We start from the raw sequence: 15967 nt of genomic DNA on the forward strand, positions 1-15967 counted from the left end.
AGTTTCCCAGATTTCAAAATGACGTCCTAAATTCCGATACCCAAGAATGCTGAAATTACAATGCCTTAACTCTTTAAAAACACAGTGAAAATCACTTTTACTAGCTGGAAATTGTGAATGTTTGGCATATTTGCTTGGTAAATAACTTGTAAGTACTCCAGGGATTTAATCTTTCAACTACATAATGTTGGCTGTAAGCACAGCTACTCTGCTGACTAGGACTCTCCCTGTCTGTTCAACTCGTACGATTTTGTCGACTTATCGATTAGGTGACTGAATCAGCAGACTTGTAAAACTGATTTTCTCCAGGAACCATTCAAAAGCACCACTTTAAATATTATGTTGACCAGATATGTGCCCATACGTTTGTTCTAAATGGTTCAATCGGTATGAAAAAAAGCACACAAAATGCTCTATCATCCAAAATCTTTATCCACCGAGATCATAAAAGTCAGTTTAAGTTAACTCTTTGACCAAGAGGAGGCAGTCCTACTGTGGTCAAACACATCTGAAATCCTTTACTAATATTAATGTTGGTTTTCTGTAGGTTAAGTCAGCAAGTTCTACTGTCTGTAAGCAGTTGCTAAACATATTCAAGTTACTTTACTTCAATAGTGTCAAAGTGAAAAGGAGCATAAGGCTATAATAAAACTTTGTTAAATTGCTTCATCCCCATCAAATATCAATAAGCATATATCAAGTGCTTATGTAGGTTTACTGTAGGTTAAGTATGTGCAGCTCTTGGGTTAAATTGGACAAAACGTTCACGAATAAATCTGAATTTGACCCACAGTTGCTCAATGTTAAAGGATCTGTGTAAAAACACCACAGGAGCATGTCTACTTTGACTGAGCCCTCGGACTTCCCAACTAGATGATTATAACAGTGACTTTAAAAAGATGCTCTTGCTGAGGGGCCCAAATGACTCCTCTGGCCCCTGTACTGTACCCTACTCCTGGTGACTAATCCATCCATTGCTGCAAGAACTTTATGTTCTCGTTAAAAACCCAAGTGTAGCTCCCACTGCAGTACCCAGGGGGCGCTGCAGTCCCTCGAATCCCCTCACCCTCACTCACAATGATGTGACATCTGAAGCCTCAATCACATTATAACCGTTATGTTTTATCATCAGGTGTATAAGCATTCTTATACAGAACACATCTGTCATCTCTAACAGCATCAAGCTGTTAACATTTAAATTGTATTTTACAAAAAGACACAATGTTTCTGAGGCCGTCCTCTGAAGTGCAAAACAACTCTGTTTTCGACAAGATTTCTACTTTTTTTTGCATTTAGAATCATAACACTACATAAAGTTGCTCCTGGTGAAACATTGCTGCTTAGACTATAGTAACAACATTGTGTAGACTTGCAATTTCACAATTTGAAGCAGTCCCAACTTGTTCCAGTCGTGGCGCTCAGCTTGATTACATAACAAATCACTGTTTTAATGTTGTTTCTACAGCAGCCGCAGCCTTTCAACACAGCCATCAGAGCACATAACGTTAACCCAGTATTTAAATTAAAAAATAAGATTAAATTAAATAAGATAAAACAACAGCTCCTTGACTCTTAAAATAGTCTCTCTGAGAACTAACCAGGCCATTTAGTGTGACATTAGTCAAGTGTCTTTTATGCTACATTACTTTAAAGGCTGGGAGGCAGGATAAACCTAATTTTCCATCTGCAGTCCAGAGCAGCTTACGCATAGAACACCAGCTCTGGGATCTGTCCTCCCTGTACTCCGGTCCCGTTGGTGCTGTCGGAGGAGCACTGGAATTGAAATGTCACCTTCCCGCACTGCACTTCCGTCATCCCCTCCTGGCCAAAATAGCTCAGTTCGTTCCCGTCCAGCACGGCGCTCACCGTGTAGAAGGCGTCCTGCTCCACCTGAACAGGATGCTCGAACCACACGGGGAACGTGCTGCTCGACCCATCCGACACAAACTTTGTCATGTTCTGCGCCAGGGTCACCCCTTGTCTCTTAAGTTCGATTTTGACGATGTATTCCGCTTTACCGCCGCTTGACCCGTACAGCCCCAGACCCGCGATAAACATCCTCTTGTCCACCGCAAACTGAATGCTGTCGCAGCGGCCGCGGTAGCGCCACTGGTTGCTCCGGTAGGCCGAGGACTGGAAGCGGTGGCACCTCTGAGGCGCCAAGCCCTCCCTCTCCGTCAGAGGGAATTCCAAATCGGGCTTTTTCGCTGCAGTGTACCACAGGAACACATTGTGCGTCTCTTCCAGTGTCAGGATATCACATTGCGCCGCCCCGTCAGCAAACTCCTCCAGGCTCATGGAGGGGATGTGCACTAAGAACAGCGCCTTGCCCAGGACTTCTCTTTTGTTGCGGGTTGTGGGCCCCAAACCTTGTCTCTTGCACTCTGCTGTGGCCCAGTTCATGACCGCCTCAAACACCACCACCTCCTTGGTGTTGAGCGTCTCCCTCCGCAGGATGATCTCAAGCGTCTGCAGGTCGATCTCGCAGAAGCCCTCGGAACAGAGCGCAAGTTCAGCCTGAGCGTCAATCACCTCCCAGCAGCGCTGCGTCAGCTCGGGCTCCTCGAACAGGCGGCTCTGGGAGAGCAGCACGCAGGCGTTCTTGGCCTCCAGGCTCGTTTCCAGGAAAGTGACGCAGGCCTTGGCCAGTGCAGGAACTATGTACTTCTTGGCAGCATACAGGGTGGCCAGCACCGTGTCTGCTTCCAGGTCGATCTCATCGCTGTACATGTACCTGGAGAAGCAAAATAACCTTTTAATCACATGTGCATGAAAAGAACTTCAACTTACTGGCATTGCTGGAGAGACAACTTTATTTTAATATCACTTCTAAGATGCATTATAGAACCAACTTTTTGAAAAAACTGTAAAAAACTAACATAATCGGGAATCTGTGATGACTAAACTCATCCTGGGTCTTTCACGAAAGCCCTGACATGCTACAATCTATGGTGCTGGATTAGCCAATGCTGCTGGAAGAGGAACAAAGGCAGGATATTTATAACTACCAGACCCTTCAATGAAAATTGCCAGGCTGTAGATGAGTAAAAAGAGGGGGAAATGTTCTAGTTGGACCTAGAGCATTGAGAAAAACCAGCAATTACAGAGCAGTGGGCTGCTGCCCCTGCTTTCAGGCGCTCCCAGCATTTTGGCACTCGCCTCTGCTTAGCTTTGGATGAGTAATAATATGCTTTGAAGTGACACTGACTGAGCTTGTCATCTCTCCTTCTGGTTGGCTGTGTGAGGGATGGTGAGTGGCTTACTTCAGCAGAATTAGAAAAGCAGCAGGTTCCACATCTGGGATATGGATCTCAGAATCCTCCTCTGCCAGATCGCCGTAAAACATGGCACAGAAGACGGAGCTTCCCACGGCCAGCACATACTGGGAGGGGGAAAGGGAGGAGCAGACCGATGCGTCAGAGACACGTAACCAGAATCACTCTCAAGTTCAATAAAGGAGCAGCAGTAGCTCCCTTTCAGTAGCACTGCTGTAAACACAACTTCTCTTATCATCACACATTAATATAAGATGAAAAACACACAATTTATGGTTTGATTAACATGTTAAATCTCCATACCTTGTGTGCTGGAACCTTCTCAGACCCCCCCAAGGGGCCAACAATGAAGTGGACATCAGCCATCAGCTCATTGTTAAACATCAAGGCATTCCTAAAAAGAATAAGCATTGCAGTTTTCAGGAATAAGCCTCAGTGAATTATCTCTTTCCGTAACAATTCGCTTTCTCAGTTTGCCAATGTTTTCTTCAACCATCAGTCCAAAACCAAAATAAACTACTTGCACAAAATACACCAAAACAGACTGTTTTTGGTCCTTAAATGGTTAATTGATTATCCAAATTGGATACATGTAAATCTGTAAATCGACCTTCTGATATAGCTCTGCACAGTATGTGGCTAGTACGGAATGCCAACTGTAATCAATGCTTTTAGGCAAATTTGGAAAAAATATATGTAAAAATAGATGCTGCAGGAATGGTTTTCAAAATAAAACCCCACTATCCAAGTGTGACTAGTGTGAGTATAGGTGGCGTGCTGTACTTTTACTATCGTATTAGCAAAGCGTTGTAAATGTGGCCTGTCGTTACTTCAACTTGGTTTTAATGAACTTTATGGTCTTTTTTAATCACCTTGACACATCCCTGCAGGAGAAGAGATATTCTGTGCTTACTTGTGAAAATGACAGTGGTGGAAAGTTACTATGTACATTTACTCAAGTATTGAGTGTGTATATAAGTATGAATCTTTTTTTACTCCTACTACTTTAAAGTATATTTTCCCAATCATACTTAAATACGTAGATGTAGTACTTTTACTTGAAATTGAGTATTTTCACAGTGTGGTTTTGGTACTTTTACTTGAAAGTTAGTATTTTTACAGGTGTGATATTATTACAGTATAGTAAAGAATACTTTTTCCACCACTGGAAATGTCCTCCAGCTTTCCTGGAGATTTTGACAAAAAGATGATGATTATTTTGTGTAGTATTTTACCTCTCTCGGAGTGTGGGGTGGCTGCACGGCCAGCTCGGGGGGTCTACGTTGTTGTTGTTGATGTTTTGATGGGTGGTCGGGGTGGTCGCCGCGCTGCTCCCCGCCTGGCTCACCGACACCTCCTTGGGTTTCTCGGTGTCCGCCACCGTGGTGCCTCTGGAGGACAGGTTGGTGTTGGCGGCGGGGTACAACTCCGCAGCCATCTTCTCCTGCTCCTCTTCCTGCTGCTGCTTCTTCTTCTTGCTGGTCAGGGACAGTGTCAGGATCTCATAACATAACGGCAGCCTGCCCGGGAGCTTGCTGACCTTCTTTGACTTCTTCAGTGTTTCTGGAAGTAGCAGTAGATAAGTCAAACACCTCATGATCCGGCCATGATGGAGCAACCTGCAGTCTACCGTTGGCATCGACACAACCAACCGATAGTGTTAAATGTCCCGTGAATTCGCTCGGAAATGAACTAACTGATGCGGGGTTTGCTCGGTGTAAAATGTAATTATGGGTGAAATTCGACTAATCCGAACGCCGATTTAAAACTGCATTGACGGCAAAGTTTCCACGACAACCATTGAAATATACGCGAAGAACCGTTGGTGTCCTTTACTTCGACCACTTTTCCTCCGTTTCCTGGCGGTCACCTCATCCCTGTTTTCCCTTTTTCAGCGAGTGGGTAATCCGGAGCTGGTATTCAAGTCCCTTTTTTTTTTTACGCCTCTGCGTTAATCCTCACCGTTATTTCTCCCCTCTTTATCTGCACCGACTGTCGAGCGAAACGAAGCCAGCTATGATGTTTCGTTGCGGCCGTTCGTATCGGAGGTAAATAGTCATTTGTAGGGAGTTTTTAAGGTCTGCTCTATTTTTTCAGCTTTTTTTCTCTCTCGTCGTGATCTACACGGACGCCCAGGGCTCGCTGAGAACCAATCAGATTCACGCACGGCGGTGACGTAAAAAGAGCCGGAGCACCTCCCCCGGCAGCTCCGCAGAGTGCGTCACCGGGATCAAACCGCTCCGCCTCTGTCCCGCTGATTAGACCCGGTGGAAAGATAAAAAATAAATGTTAAAAAAATGACCTTGCAGTACAGAACATTAATAAGGAGAAATAAGACAAGTACTTAAAGGAAATAAATGTATGTCAATGTTGTAGAAAGTGTACCACAAAATAAAAATAGTCCATTATGGTACAAGAATCATGCATTGAAATGTTAGATAAGTAAAATTATGTGAGAATAATCAGGAAAATGGGCTAAAGACGGAATAAATAGAACATCATAAACCTCTTAGTTATTTCTACTGACATAAATTACATATTACATAAGAATAAACAACTCAAACTACTATTGTTATTAATACACAGTAATAACAATACACTTTACCCAACCCTCAGAATGTGACAGACAAAGAAAATCTGAAAATAATTTATTAATGCTGTCTCTGAAAAACAATGCCCATATAAAGTTTACGTCATTTTGATAATATCATTAAAATCTAAAGACATCTACATTTTAAATGCGAAAGGGTGCAAAAATATCTTCTAAAATTACAGAAAAATAAAAACAATAGAAAGATGTATCATCACTGCAATCCACCCCTGTATATTGGTAAACACACATAAACCCACCCTTCATTCTGTGATCTCTACAAGAAAAATGTATGCAAACAATCAATAAATTTCTGCTTTTTACCATGTAAAAACTAAGGCAAGGCACATTTATTTTTAAAACACAACTGCAATTCAAAGTGCTTTACGTAAAGCATAAAAAAAGTATAAACAAACATAAATGGATACAAATAAAAGTAATTGAACAAAGTGCCCTTAGGAAAGGGTCAACTGTCAGCTATAGGAAGAAGTCCATCAGAGAAAAAGCAAACTCGGGGAACAATTTATTTCACCCACAGTACAATTCTTTTTTAAAAGACCAGAATGCATCGCAGCTCCAAGTCCATTTCGGGTTTTTTTTCAGGGTAGGGCGAAGCTTCCCCACAGCTGAATGATGACACTTTAATGGTATTCATGCATCCCTGCTCCCACATTTGATTGAATGGAGAGAGTTCACGGCCTTTCTCTGGGGGTGGTCGGAGTAATTTTGGGTAATGTGGAGAACGGAAGTAGAAGCAGGTTGAGGGGAAGTGGGGACACGGAAAAAAGTAAACTACAGCTCTCCATCACAGAATGACTCCTGGGCTGTTTCAGCATCACAGATTGATTATACTCAACAGTGAAAGTGGATTTGGGGTGAATTTCTCTCCCTAAACAGCCACTTCTCTCTTTATAAATGTAGATATTGCTTGGGCCAGCGTTTACAGACACTCAGTAAAAGTTGGAGCAGTGATGGCGAGCGCTGCAGACGTATCATTACATGGTGCGGAGGGGGGAGGAGGGATCGGCCTGGATCTTATTACCAGCCGGCTCTACCAGCTTTCCACTGGACCGCTCTTCAAACGCAGCTACTGACTTCAAAGATATTTGACTCCACTGTCATTGCCGGGGCACCAACCTCTATTTTTTTTGTCTCCCGGTTGCAGCAGAAAGATTATTCCTCCTAATTGAAACATTACATTTGATTCGCTTAGCATGGTAAAATCATTTTTTAGAGGTCAAACGGGCCACCTGCCAAGCCGGTTTCATGGCAAACGCAGGTTGTTCTCAACATTTTCTTCTTCATACGCTGTAGTATTTTCCATAAAGTTTATGATATGACACACTGTACAACTTTCTCAGAGACATTCGAGAAGGAAAAGGCTTGTGATTGGAAGATTGCCCGTTCAAATCCTTTCGCCAGCTGCAAAAATCTGGACAGAGACGCTGAATGAGAAACAGGCTGCTTCAGGGTGCACTTCAGCTAAATGCTAATCCTCAAGTTTCTCCAGTGGAGCTAATTAGCAGCCAGCAATGGGATACTGGTTATACTGGGAAGATCACAGGTGCCAGTTGGTTTAAATCGGTATGAATTCAAAGCAGACGCTAAGCATTTCCTTTGGGCTGAAGATTACTTTTTTTGATTACTTGATTAGTAAGGTTTCCATTTTTGCTTTTGGTTTGTTTACTTCTCAGATGCCAACTGGGGCTTGTAAACAGAAGTCACATGGACTCACACGCAGGTTCTTTATTGGATAGAGTTTCAGTTAAAGTGTCATCTTAAGAGAATTTGCCCACAGAGCCAACAAATCTGATTGATACTAACAACATGAACTGTGTCTAGTGCTGCAGATGCTACAATTACATTATAGATGTACTCATTGATCCTACACTGATAAATTGTTTTGTTACAGCAACATGTTAACAAGGCATTGCATATAAGTTCAAATAAAAAAACTGTACATTTATATATTTATATATATATTTATATTTATTGAATACACAATATGAAATACACAGAAAGACAATACTTGTATATACTCACAACTGCAATATTTCAGTATCTGTTGAAATGACCGTGACCTCTTCTCGTCCATTACCTATCTTTCTAGCTATACTATGAGATGCAGACAAACAGAAAAGGTCTTATCACAGTATCCACTTGGCAGCTGTACCTCAATCAAGTGCACCAGACTTTGAAGGAACGACTAAAAAGATCACACACCTGGCATGTCTTCTTTCTGCTTGTTTAAAACTGAAAGCCCTTCCTGTCTCCATCAGACCCGTGCCTGTACATCCCTCGCTTCGCACAGCTGCTGGAGTTTGGGGAGAAGAACCACGACGTGTCCATGACGGCGATGAGGCTGGTGCAGAGGATGAAGAGGGACTGGATGCACACGGGACGAAGGCCGTCGGGACTCTGTGGAGCAGGTAACCATTAGATGATGATCTAGACCAGCGTCTTCCAACCTTTTCAAGCCGAGGTACACTTTTTATGAAGTTTATACTGTTACCTACATTAAATAAATGTCCGGAATTGACTAATGCTGCCTTATTGTAATTTAGGACCCACTTGCAGTTTATTGTCATTACCTGCAAGAGCGGTTTGTGTTATTAATGCTAATTGCACACATTCCTGTGTTAGCTAGCCCGAGTTGACACATGTCTTTCAATGTAAGGGAGAAAAAAGCTAGTGTCGCGCACACACATTGACCTTTTAAATGTACTTAAGTGATTTCCAGCAAGTTTTTCCATTTGTAAATATAATTTTTTTTCCATATCTAAGATATTATAATGTTGTGACATATTTCTGTCCCTGACTGCGAAGGAATCCCTGATGGTTGGCACTTGTGAAATCTATTTAAGCTTTTCAAGGACACATTTTCTCAAGTCCTGAAATAGATCTGAAGAGAGAATTGTTGCTGTTTCATGTACTCTTCTTCTAGTGAGACACTGTTTTTGGACAGATCACATAAGCCTTGTTTCTACTCTAATTGCCTTTTTTTTTTTAATGTTGTGCAAGTTCATCAGTTAGTATATCCCATGATCGATAATATGTACTGTAGGTAACATTAAAACCGTTGTTTGCTGCAGTGTTCTCCCTCTATATCTGAAGCTGCCCTCTGACCTCTTCCTGTGGGAGGCAAGTGAAATGAGAATTTCCTCAAACAGATCAATAATGTAACACAGGTGCATTGACTCGAGGGCAAGCCTGCTCCGTAACACTGTGAGAGGCGCAAGTGAATGACAGGATTTATCTGCTCCTGTTCACGGTTTTTGCTGCCAACTGGGTTAACAAATGTATCTGGGCTTTTTCACTACCATGCCAAAAAGACGAGTGTTTGAGGCTACCCTGATAGAAACTTACGGCAGTTGTTGATTTTCCTTCCTGCTCATCATCGTCTTTGTTTGAGTTTATGTGAAATAGCTGAGCTCAAAGCTTCTCGTGTCCCGCCGGTGTCGACCTGACTTCCCTCGGCTTTGATGCATTAGCGGCTAAGACGTCCTGAAATCGAATCACAGGGCTTCGCGCATGTTTACGCTCACAATTTCAATATTCTCTGTTCTTCTGCTGCATTGCCTGAATAATTAATTCCCCATCATAAATCATTGAAAAGGGTCCAGTCAAATGGAAAAGGGAAACGTTTCTTCCTAAATATTGCTGTTGATGGAGTTGAAACATGCATCTGCAAGAAAAGATTGAACGACATGAGGTCATGGGTCAAACAAGTTAACTACAAATTGAGAAGAAGCAGCAACTTTGAAGTTCTGTGGTTTTAAGGTAAGGGCAGTCAAATGTTTGAGGGTTGTCAGCGGAGCGAAAAGCCATCGCTTCAGTCCTAAAGGCTGTTGGAAGTGTGCATGTAGAAGTGGAAGCATCTATCTTTTATCAGGCTCTTGAGCAAGGCAACTAATGACGGTTATGTAACTGTTCCCCTTCAAGGCTCGCACTGCAACTCATTGCATAATATTAATGTTCTCGTTACTCCTTTTAGAAAGTGTTTCTGTGTGTGGGGGGGAACCCTGTTGCCCTTTTCCTGCAGTCTTTAATGTGAACACGCAGAGAACCCACATAAGTCAATATACAGTCATAACATGTGTGTTAGTTAGTTGTTTTTGTCAACAAGTTTTCATCATATTTAGTCAACTTCATCCTGGTATATATTGGTCGAGCTGCAGTTACTAAAAGTCATCAAATTGTTCTCTTGTCTTAGTAAATAAAACTGGGACTACTTTCTCTTTGTCAATGAAAGTGGTTGACATTTTAGTATTTTTTCAAGTCATCAGATTTAACATTTCCGTCTAGTCTGTCAAAATATACCCTTTTTTTTCCTTTCACCAAAGCACAGTCTCTATTACATCTCTTTTTTAATTGAAGATAATAAAGACATTTTTAGTAAATTTTTCAGATTGCATGTTGATATAGTCACGGTGTTTGATAAAGTCGTTGCCATCTCGCCGTTGTCTCGTCTTATCCTTAGAAAAATGTGGATGACGACATATGTAAGTTCAATAAAAGACAGACACCTCTACTTTCTGGGTTTTTGTGTAAGGATGACACGTGTTGATTTATAAGTGATGTGTTAAGACGGAGCTTATATACTAACCAATAAGTTGCATTTAATCAATTTGCATTTGTATTTTTTCTGTTTTCAGCTCTTCTTGTAGCCGCTCGTATGCACGACTTTCGCCGCACCATCAAAGAAATCGTCGGCGTTGTAAAAGTGTGTGAATCCACGCTAAGAAAACGGTGGGTGGTTCAAGTTCTTGATGTTATTCACTTTGACTTTTCTCATTTAAAAGTTCACTTTTTTGGTAATGGATAACGTTTGATAGTTGTACAATTTACAAATAACCTTTTGCCTGTAAACGTATTGAAGATGATGGTTTTTCTCACATCTGTTGTTTCACAAGATTAATTATGTTTAGCTTGTTCATGCTGATGTACCAAACTATCCTACAGTGAACACATTAGTGGATTCATCTTAATTTGTTCGTTCTTTTCATTGGCACATTTTAACCTAACATTTACTGTTTTCCGGCATCAGACTGATAGAGTTTGAGGACACGCCCACCAGTCAGCTGACCATCGAGGAGTTCATGAAGATGGATCTGGAGCAGGAGTGTGACCCGCCCTGCTTCACAGAGGGTCTGATCAAGAAGAAAGTCAAAATTGTATGAATGAACAGATCCACACTTTTTCATCTATGTTTTTATAGATTTTCATAATTGCTTATGAGATTTCGCCCTTAGGGAATATTCACATTTCATTTTATGATTACCTACAGCCTGCAGCCTTTTTTCAATAATTAAAGGAGGATATTAACCTCAAAAGTAAAACTGTCAAGGATCAATGTTCTTGACATCCCCACACTTAACAGAGAGTTAGCAAAGAAGTGGGCAGGCTAGCGGTTACCTTCCCTTTTTAACTTCATATTTACAGCACAGACACTTTTATGCAATAAATGTAATCACTATAAAGTGTTAATACGACCTACAAATATTATTGAATGCTTTAGAAACAAGCACGTTTGATGATTTGCTTTCTTTTAAAAAATATGTCATGCTCACTCATTGCTAAAAACCTTTTTTGTAACAAGGGAAAGAACAAAATAATCTTCAGCAAGAGACGTTATTATTACTTTAAGCAGTGCAGAGAAAAAATATGCTATCGTCTCATGCCAACAGCAGCAAATCAAACTCATACCTGGTGTTCTGTACGTTATTGAAGCAAAAGTACTTCTGGAAATTGCCGTCAACCATGCACAGTCCTTGTGTTATGATGCTGTTCTTTTCTGAGATGTTTTACCGGTAATTCCCTCACCCTGAAGTCACTAATAAACATGTTTGTTTTTTCTCAATGTCTATTCTTTGTGTGCCTCCCTGCAGCTGGAGATCGAGCTGAGAAAGAAGATGGATGAAGTGGAAGGTATGAATGCGATATCCTTGTCTGTTTGCCATCACATCAAAGGCAACTAGACTCACAGACTACTTGCTTTTTATCCTTTTATAAAAATGAATTATGTTCAGGGCAGCCAGACTTATTCAATCCTCTGACAAAGACAGGTTTGGTAACACTTTCTCAGTGTGTCTGCCACTTGGCTGACCTCGACTAAATGCACATCAGTGTTGGATGTGGTAAAAGCGAGAGAAGAAACTGAAACGCTCTGCACATAGAGAGGAAACAGCTCCCTGTTTCTTTTATAAGATTTCATTTCAGCCCGACGTGTAATTAACCCTACATTATGTAGCATTGCTCACATATTATATCCTTATTATAGGAGATGTAATTTAAACGGTTGGCACACAAGAGAAGTATCATTTCCTTTCCTTGCGTGTTTCATGCACAATAATTTCAGGGAAATGGGGAGATTTACTGCACTGGACTTTCTTCTTTTTAGTGTTGCATGTAAAGTTTTTGATTCAGGAATAATTCTAGGTTTAACTTTCTTATCGTCTTCAACAGATGAGATCAGTAGCTACCAGGATGAAATAGATGCAGAGCTCGAGTGCGCACGACCCAAACTGAGAGGAGTGTACGCTGCCTACGCTAAAGAAGGTACGGAGAAGAAAACGTGTTAAAGTTCATGTTTTGTGAATTGTTTTGTCTCCATTGCCATGAGTGAAACCATAAAACAAAACAAAAAACATGATTCCAATTATAAGGAGGGTAAGCAAACAAATCTAATAATAAAAAGAACAACGAATTTGAGGTCATGCAATAATAAGTATCAAGGACACACACACACACACACACACACACACACACACACACACACACACACACACACAGAGAGACCGAGCCCATCCATGAAAAACAACACATCAGAGTGCTCTCCTCGTCACTCTTTCTTTGTATCTGTTTTTACCTTTGACTCTTTATCTCTGGCCCTCTGTCTGTTTCTTTGTCACACACACACACACTCACACACACACCCTTGTTTCCACACAGTAGGGGGGGTCGCAGGCTGTCAGTGATTTCAGGCATGTTGCTCCTCCAGCTGCTGCAGTGCTTTCAGATCCGCCAGCATCTCGTTTCTTCTCCAGCTGATTATCCAGTTGCTTTTCTGTGACTTGTGGGCTGAAGTCTGTGTGAGGACATTTTAATTGAGGCTGATTAAAGGACACATTTTAATTAGACACCAGGGCCGCGAGAGGATGGCCAGAATTATGATCCCAATTATTTTGTCTGCATGTGATTTATTTATCAGCATTTGGATTCTCAGAGATTTGGGAAACAAACTTATCTCACTGCTCTTGAGGCATTTTAATCAATATCTTTTTAACAACAGTGGTTCTAAGTGTAATAAAACTGTTTTTTATTTAGTTTTTAATTGGGAAACTGAAATGTATACCTATAATTATACCTAGCTAATTACACAACATTACAACATACTCTGCTTTTTTAATCCTAAGGGACTAGTGAAGAGAAAATGAGTGTATAATAAGAGACTGCATTGTAAAGATGAAATACATTATTGTAATTTTTAGAAAACATGCAGTTTTGTACAATGACACATTTCTCATCAAACATATGACTATGTTTCTGAAAATGTTGGTTGTTCATATTTCTCACTATACCAACCTTTTTATAAACAAAACAACAAAAAATAATTGATTTAGTGAAACCTGTAGCACACATCACACTTTGATTCCATAACGATCTCTGTCCTTCTCCCAGTCGTTGTAAATGAGGAACCCAACTCCACTCCTAAAACTGAAGAGTGTGAGGACCCAGAAGAAGAGGACGTTCTCAAGGCTGTGGCCAAGCACTTTGGCAAAGACATGGAAGAGCTCACACTGGAGGCTCTGCTGAAACTGGAGCAGAGGAAGCCGGGGCAGGAAGAGCAGAACGACCAGGAGCTGGAGGGGGACATCCCGAAGAGAAAAGCCCCGTCGCTAGAGTCCATCCTGGGCCCGATGCCCACGGCCGCCACGCTCGGCCTCCCCGAGTCCATCAGCAGCTGCATCAAAGACGGGAAGGAGAACGGTGAGTGCAGCTTAGTTTTTTTTTTTATCTTGTTTCATCCATCCACAGGTGGGAGAAGTACTCGGATCTTACTCAGAAAAGTATCAGCATCTTAATATACTTTAAGTACAAAAAGTACTCATTTTGGAATAATGCGTAATATGTTTGATTAAAATATGGAAGGAATAAAATGTTATCCAGGCCTGAAAGGTGCAGCTAGTTTGAATGACTTTGTATACTGCATGGTAGCTTGTGGGTTTACTCCAGGTGTAACTAAAGTCTGATTTAAGAGATGATTATATTTCACATCTTAAAACAGAATCTGCGAACAAACTAAAAGTATTAAATAAATGAAGTGGAGTAGAAGTACTGTATTGACCTCTGAATTGTAGTGGTGTAGATGTACAAAGTAGCATACAATGTAAAGTACAAGTCTCTCAAAATTGTACTCAAGTAAAGTACTTGAGTAATCTACTTCACCACTGTATCTTTCATACGAAATACCCCCCTTTTCAGGCAGAACAATCACATTTGGTATCACTTCACTAGAAATTAGATTTACGAGATCAGAGTTTTTCTCCCTTTTGTCACAGATGGCTGATTTCTGGGGCATAACAATCTCATTTGTTGGGGAAAAAATAGCTCGAGTTTCTCTCTGTGCTCTGTTTTTAGATGAGTTTTTCTGAGACGTCATCTGTTCATGCTTTGTTATACTTTTCCCTTTTGCATTTTTGATGTGTCATGAATATGATCCAAGCAGAAGGGGATGAAAGATGGCGGGTTTATTTATTAAATCTCTACTGAACACACAGTACCAAGAGAATCTGGTGTTTGTTTTAGGAAACATATTTTTTTTTTGGTTGAACAAACCTCTTTCTGAAAGCAGCAGAAGCCTCTGAGGATGATCTGATTATGAATGCTGCTGAGATACCGTTCATCCTTGACTGTGTCTGGTACCTACTGTAACACCATAATAACCCATAATCAAGTTAAAGAATGCTCTCCCAGGTTTAATTGTCGTAATTAACTCTGCTCCAGGATGAAATTGGCTGAGCGGTGTGTGAAATTTGTCATCCCTTATTATGTTTCACCCTTTTTTAGAACACCGCAGACGAGCAGGGAATGTGTCGGCAAAGGTAGTCAAATGTCTTAACCCTTGAGGTGGTTAGCGTGTGGATTGGTGCCAAAATACTGCGAGTTGGGTTTTTCTTGTTGGCACAATCGTGTATCTCTGGAGGGTTGTTTGTCAGTGTTTAGTGCAGGAGCAAAAGAAGGCATGGTACACTTGATTTAGACTCAGATCATGAATCGTAAGACTATTAGAATTTGAGAAAAGGTTTGCCAAAGTTTGGAACAAGTAGCACTATATTTTCCTTAATAAATAAATGTACTTTTAATTTGTCGTTTTGGCAAGGCAAGTTTATTTATATAGCACCTTTCAAGGCAATTCAAAGTGCTTTACAAAAATGAAAGACATTAAGAGCATTAAGAAACATATTATAAAATGGCATTTAAAAACAGGTACATGAATTAAAGGTACAGTGTGAGATACACACATCTGAAATGTTTAGGTCTGACTCTCAATCCTTGCTAACTTTTTTAGCAGAAATAGATTTCTCTGACCTCACTTTCTTTTTTAACTTATCCTTTAGTTATTTCAAGTGTTTCATGCTAAACGAACCCCCCTTTGGAGAAATCCTGCCCGACTATGAGGTATAGGTATGTTTAAGATTTGAAATACAAATGACATATTCTAACCCTTAACTATGGCTTTAATCTCATAGCAAAGAATAATCACAGCTACTGCCGTTAACAGCTGGTCAGTGTAGTTAAACTGTAACAAACAGGAGGGAAAAGCATATTTGTTGGGGACTATTTTCAGTGGCGGATTAATCCACATTTGATTCTTTAGCGAGTGTTAGGGCTACAGGACCGTGTTTATGTTTTCGAGTAAAAAATACACTAGCTTGTGTCTTAATGATACTGGAGGAACAAGCCAACCATTGCAACAGCGTGGCTCATTGATGTGTTTTAATAGTTATTGGACAACAGTGGAGCTCTGTCATGGAGCAAGAAGATGTCAGGCTTTGATACCCAAGCTTTAAAGTGCTTTTCAATAAATATAATTGAGCAA

The 15967-nt window shown here is 40.8% G+C and overlaps 2 protein-coding genes across 2 annotated transcripts in view; one reads left to right on the plus strand and one right to left on the minus strand.

Moving 5' to 3' along the window:
• Window positions 1–15967, plus strand: part of LOC117476312 (transcription factor IIIB 90 kDa subunit-like) — a 109621-nt gene that overhangs the window by 21301 nt on the left and 72353 nt on the right. The window contains exons 7-12 of the mRNA XM_034122733.1: window positions 8145–8294; window positions 10521–10614; window positions 10913–11039; window positions 11754–11793; window positions 12331–12423; window positions 13546–13854. Coding sequence (XP_033978624.1) covers window positions 8145–8294; window positions 10521–10614; window positions 10913–11039; window positions 11754–11793; window positions 12331–12423; window positions 13546–13854 — 813 coding nt within the window. The remainder of the gene's footprint in view (window positions 1–8144; window positions 8295–10520; window positions 10615–10912; window positions 11040–11753; window positions 11794–12330; window positions 12424–13545; window positions 13855–15967) is intronic.
• LOC117476313 (BTB/POZ domain-containing protein 6-B-like) lies at window positions 415–5488 on the minus strand. Its single transcript, XM_034122748.1, has 4 exons — window positions 4511–5488; window positions 3579–3669; window positions 3264–3382; window positions 415–2734 (listed from the first exon to the last, which is right to left on the minus strand). The coding sequence occupies exons 1-4, from the start codon at window positions 4912–4914 to the stop codon at window positions 1702–1704; spliced, it is 1647 nt and encodes a 548-aa protein (XP_033978639.1). The 5' UTR covers window positions 4915–5488; the 3' UTR covers window positions 415–1701.

Source organism: Trematomus bernacchii, unplaced genomic scaffold, assembly GCF_902827165.1.
Source record: "Trematomus bernacchii unplaced genomic scaffold, fTreBer1.1, whole genome shotgun sequence".
NCBI lineage: Eukaryota > Metazoa > Chordata > Actinopteri > Perciformes > Nototheniidae > Trematomus > Trematomus bernacchii.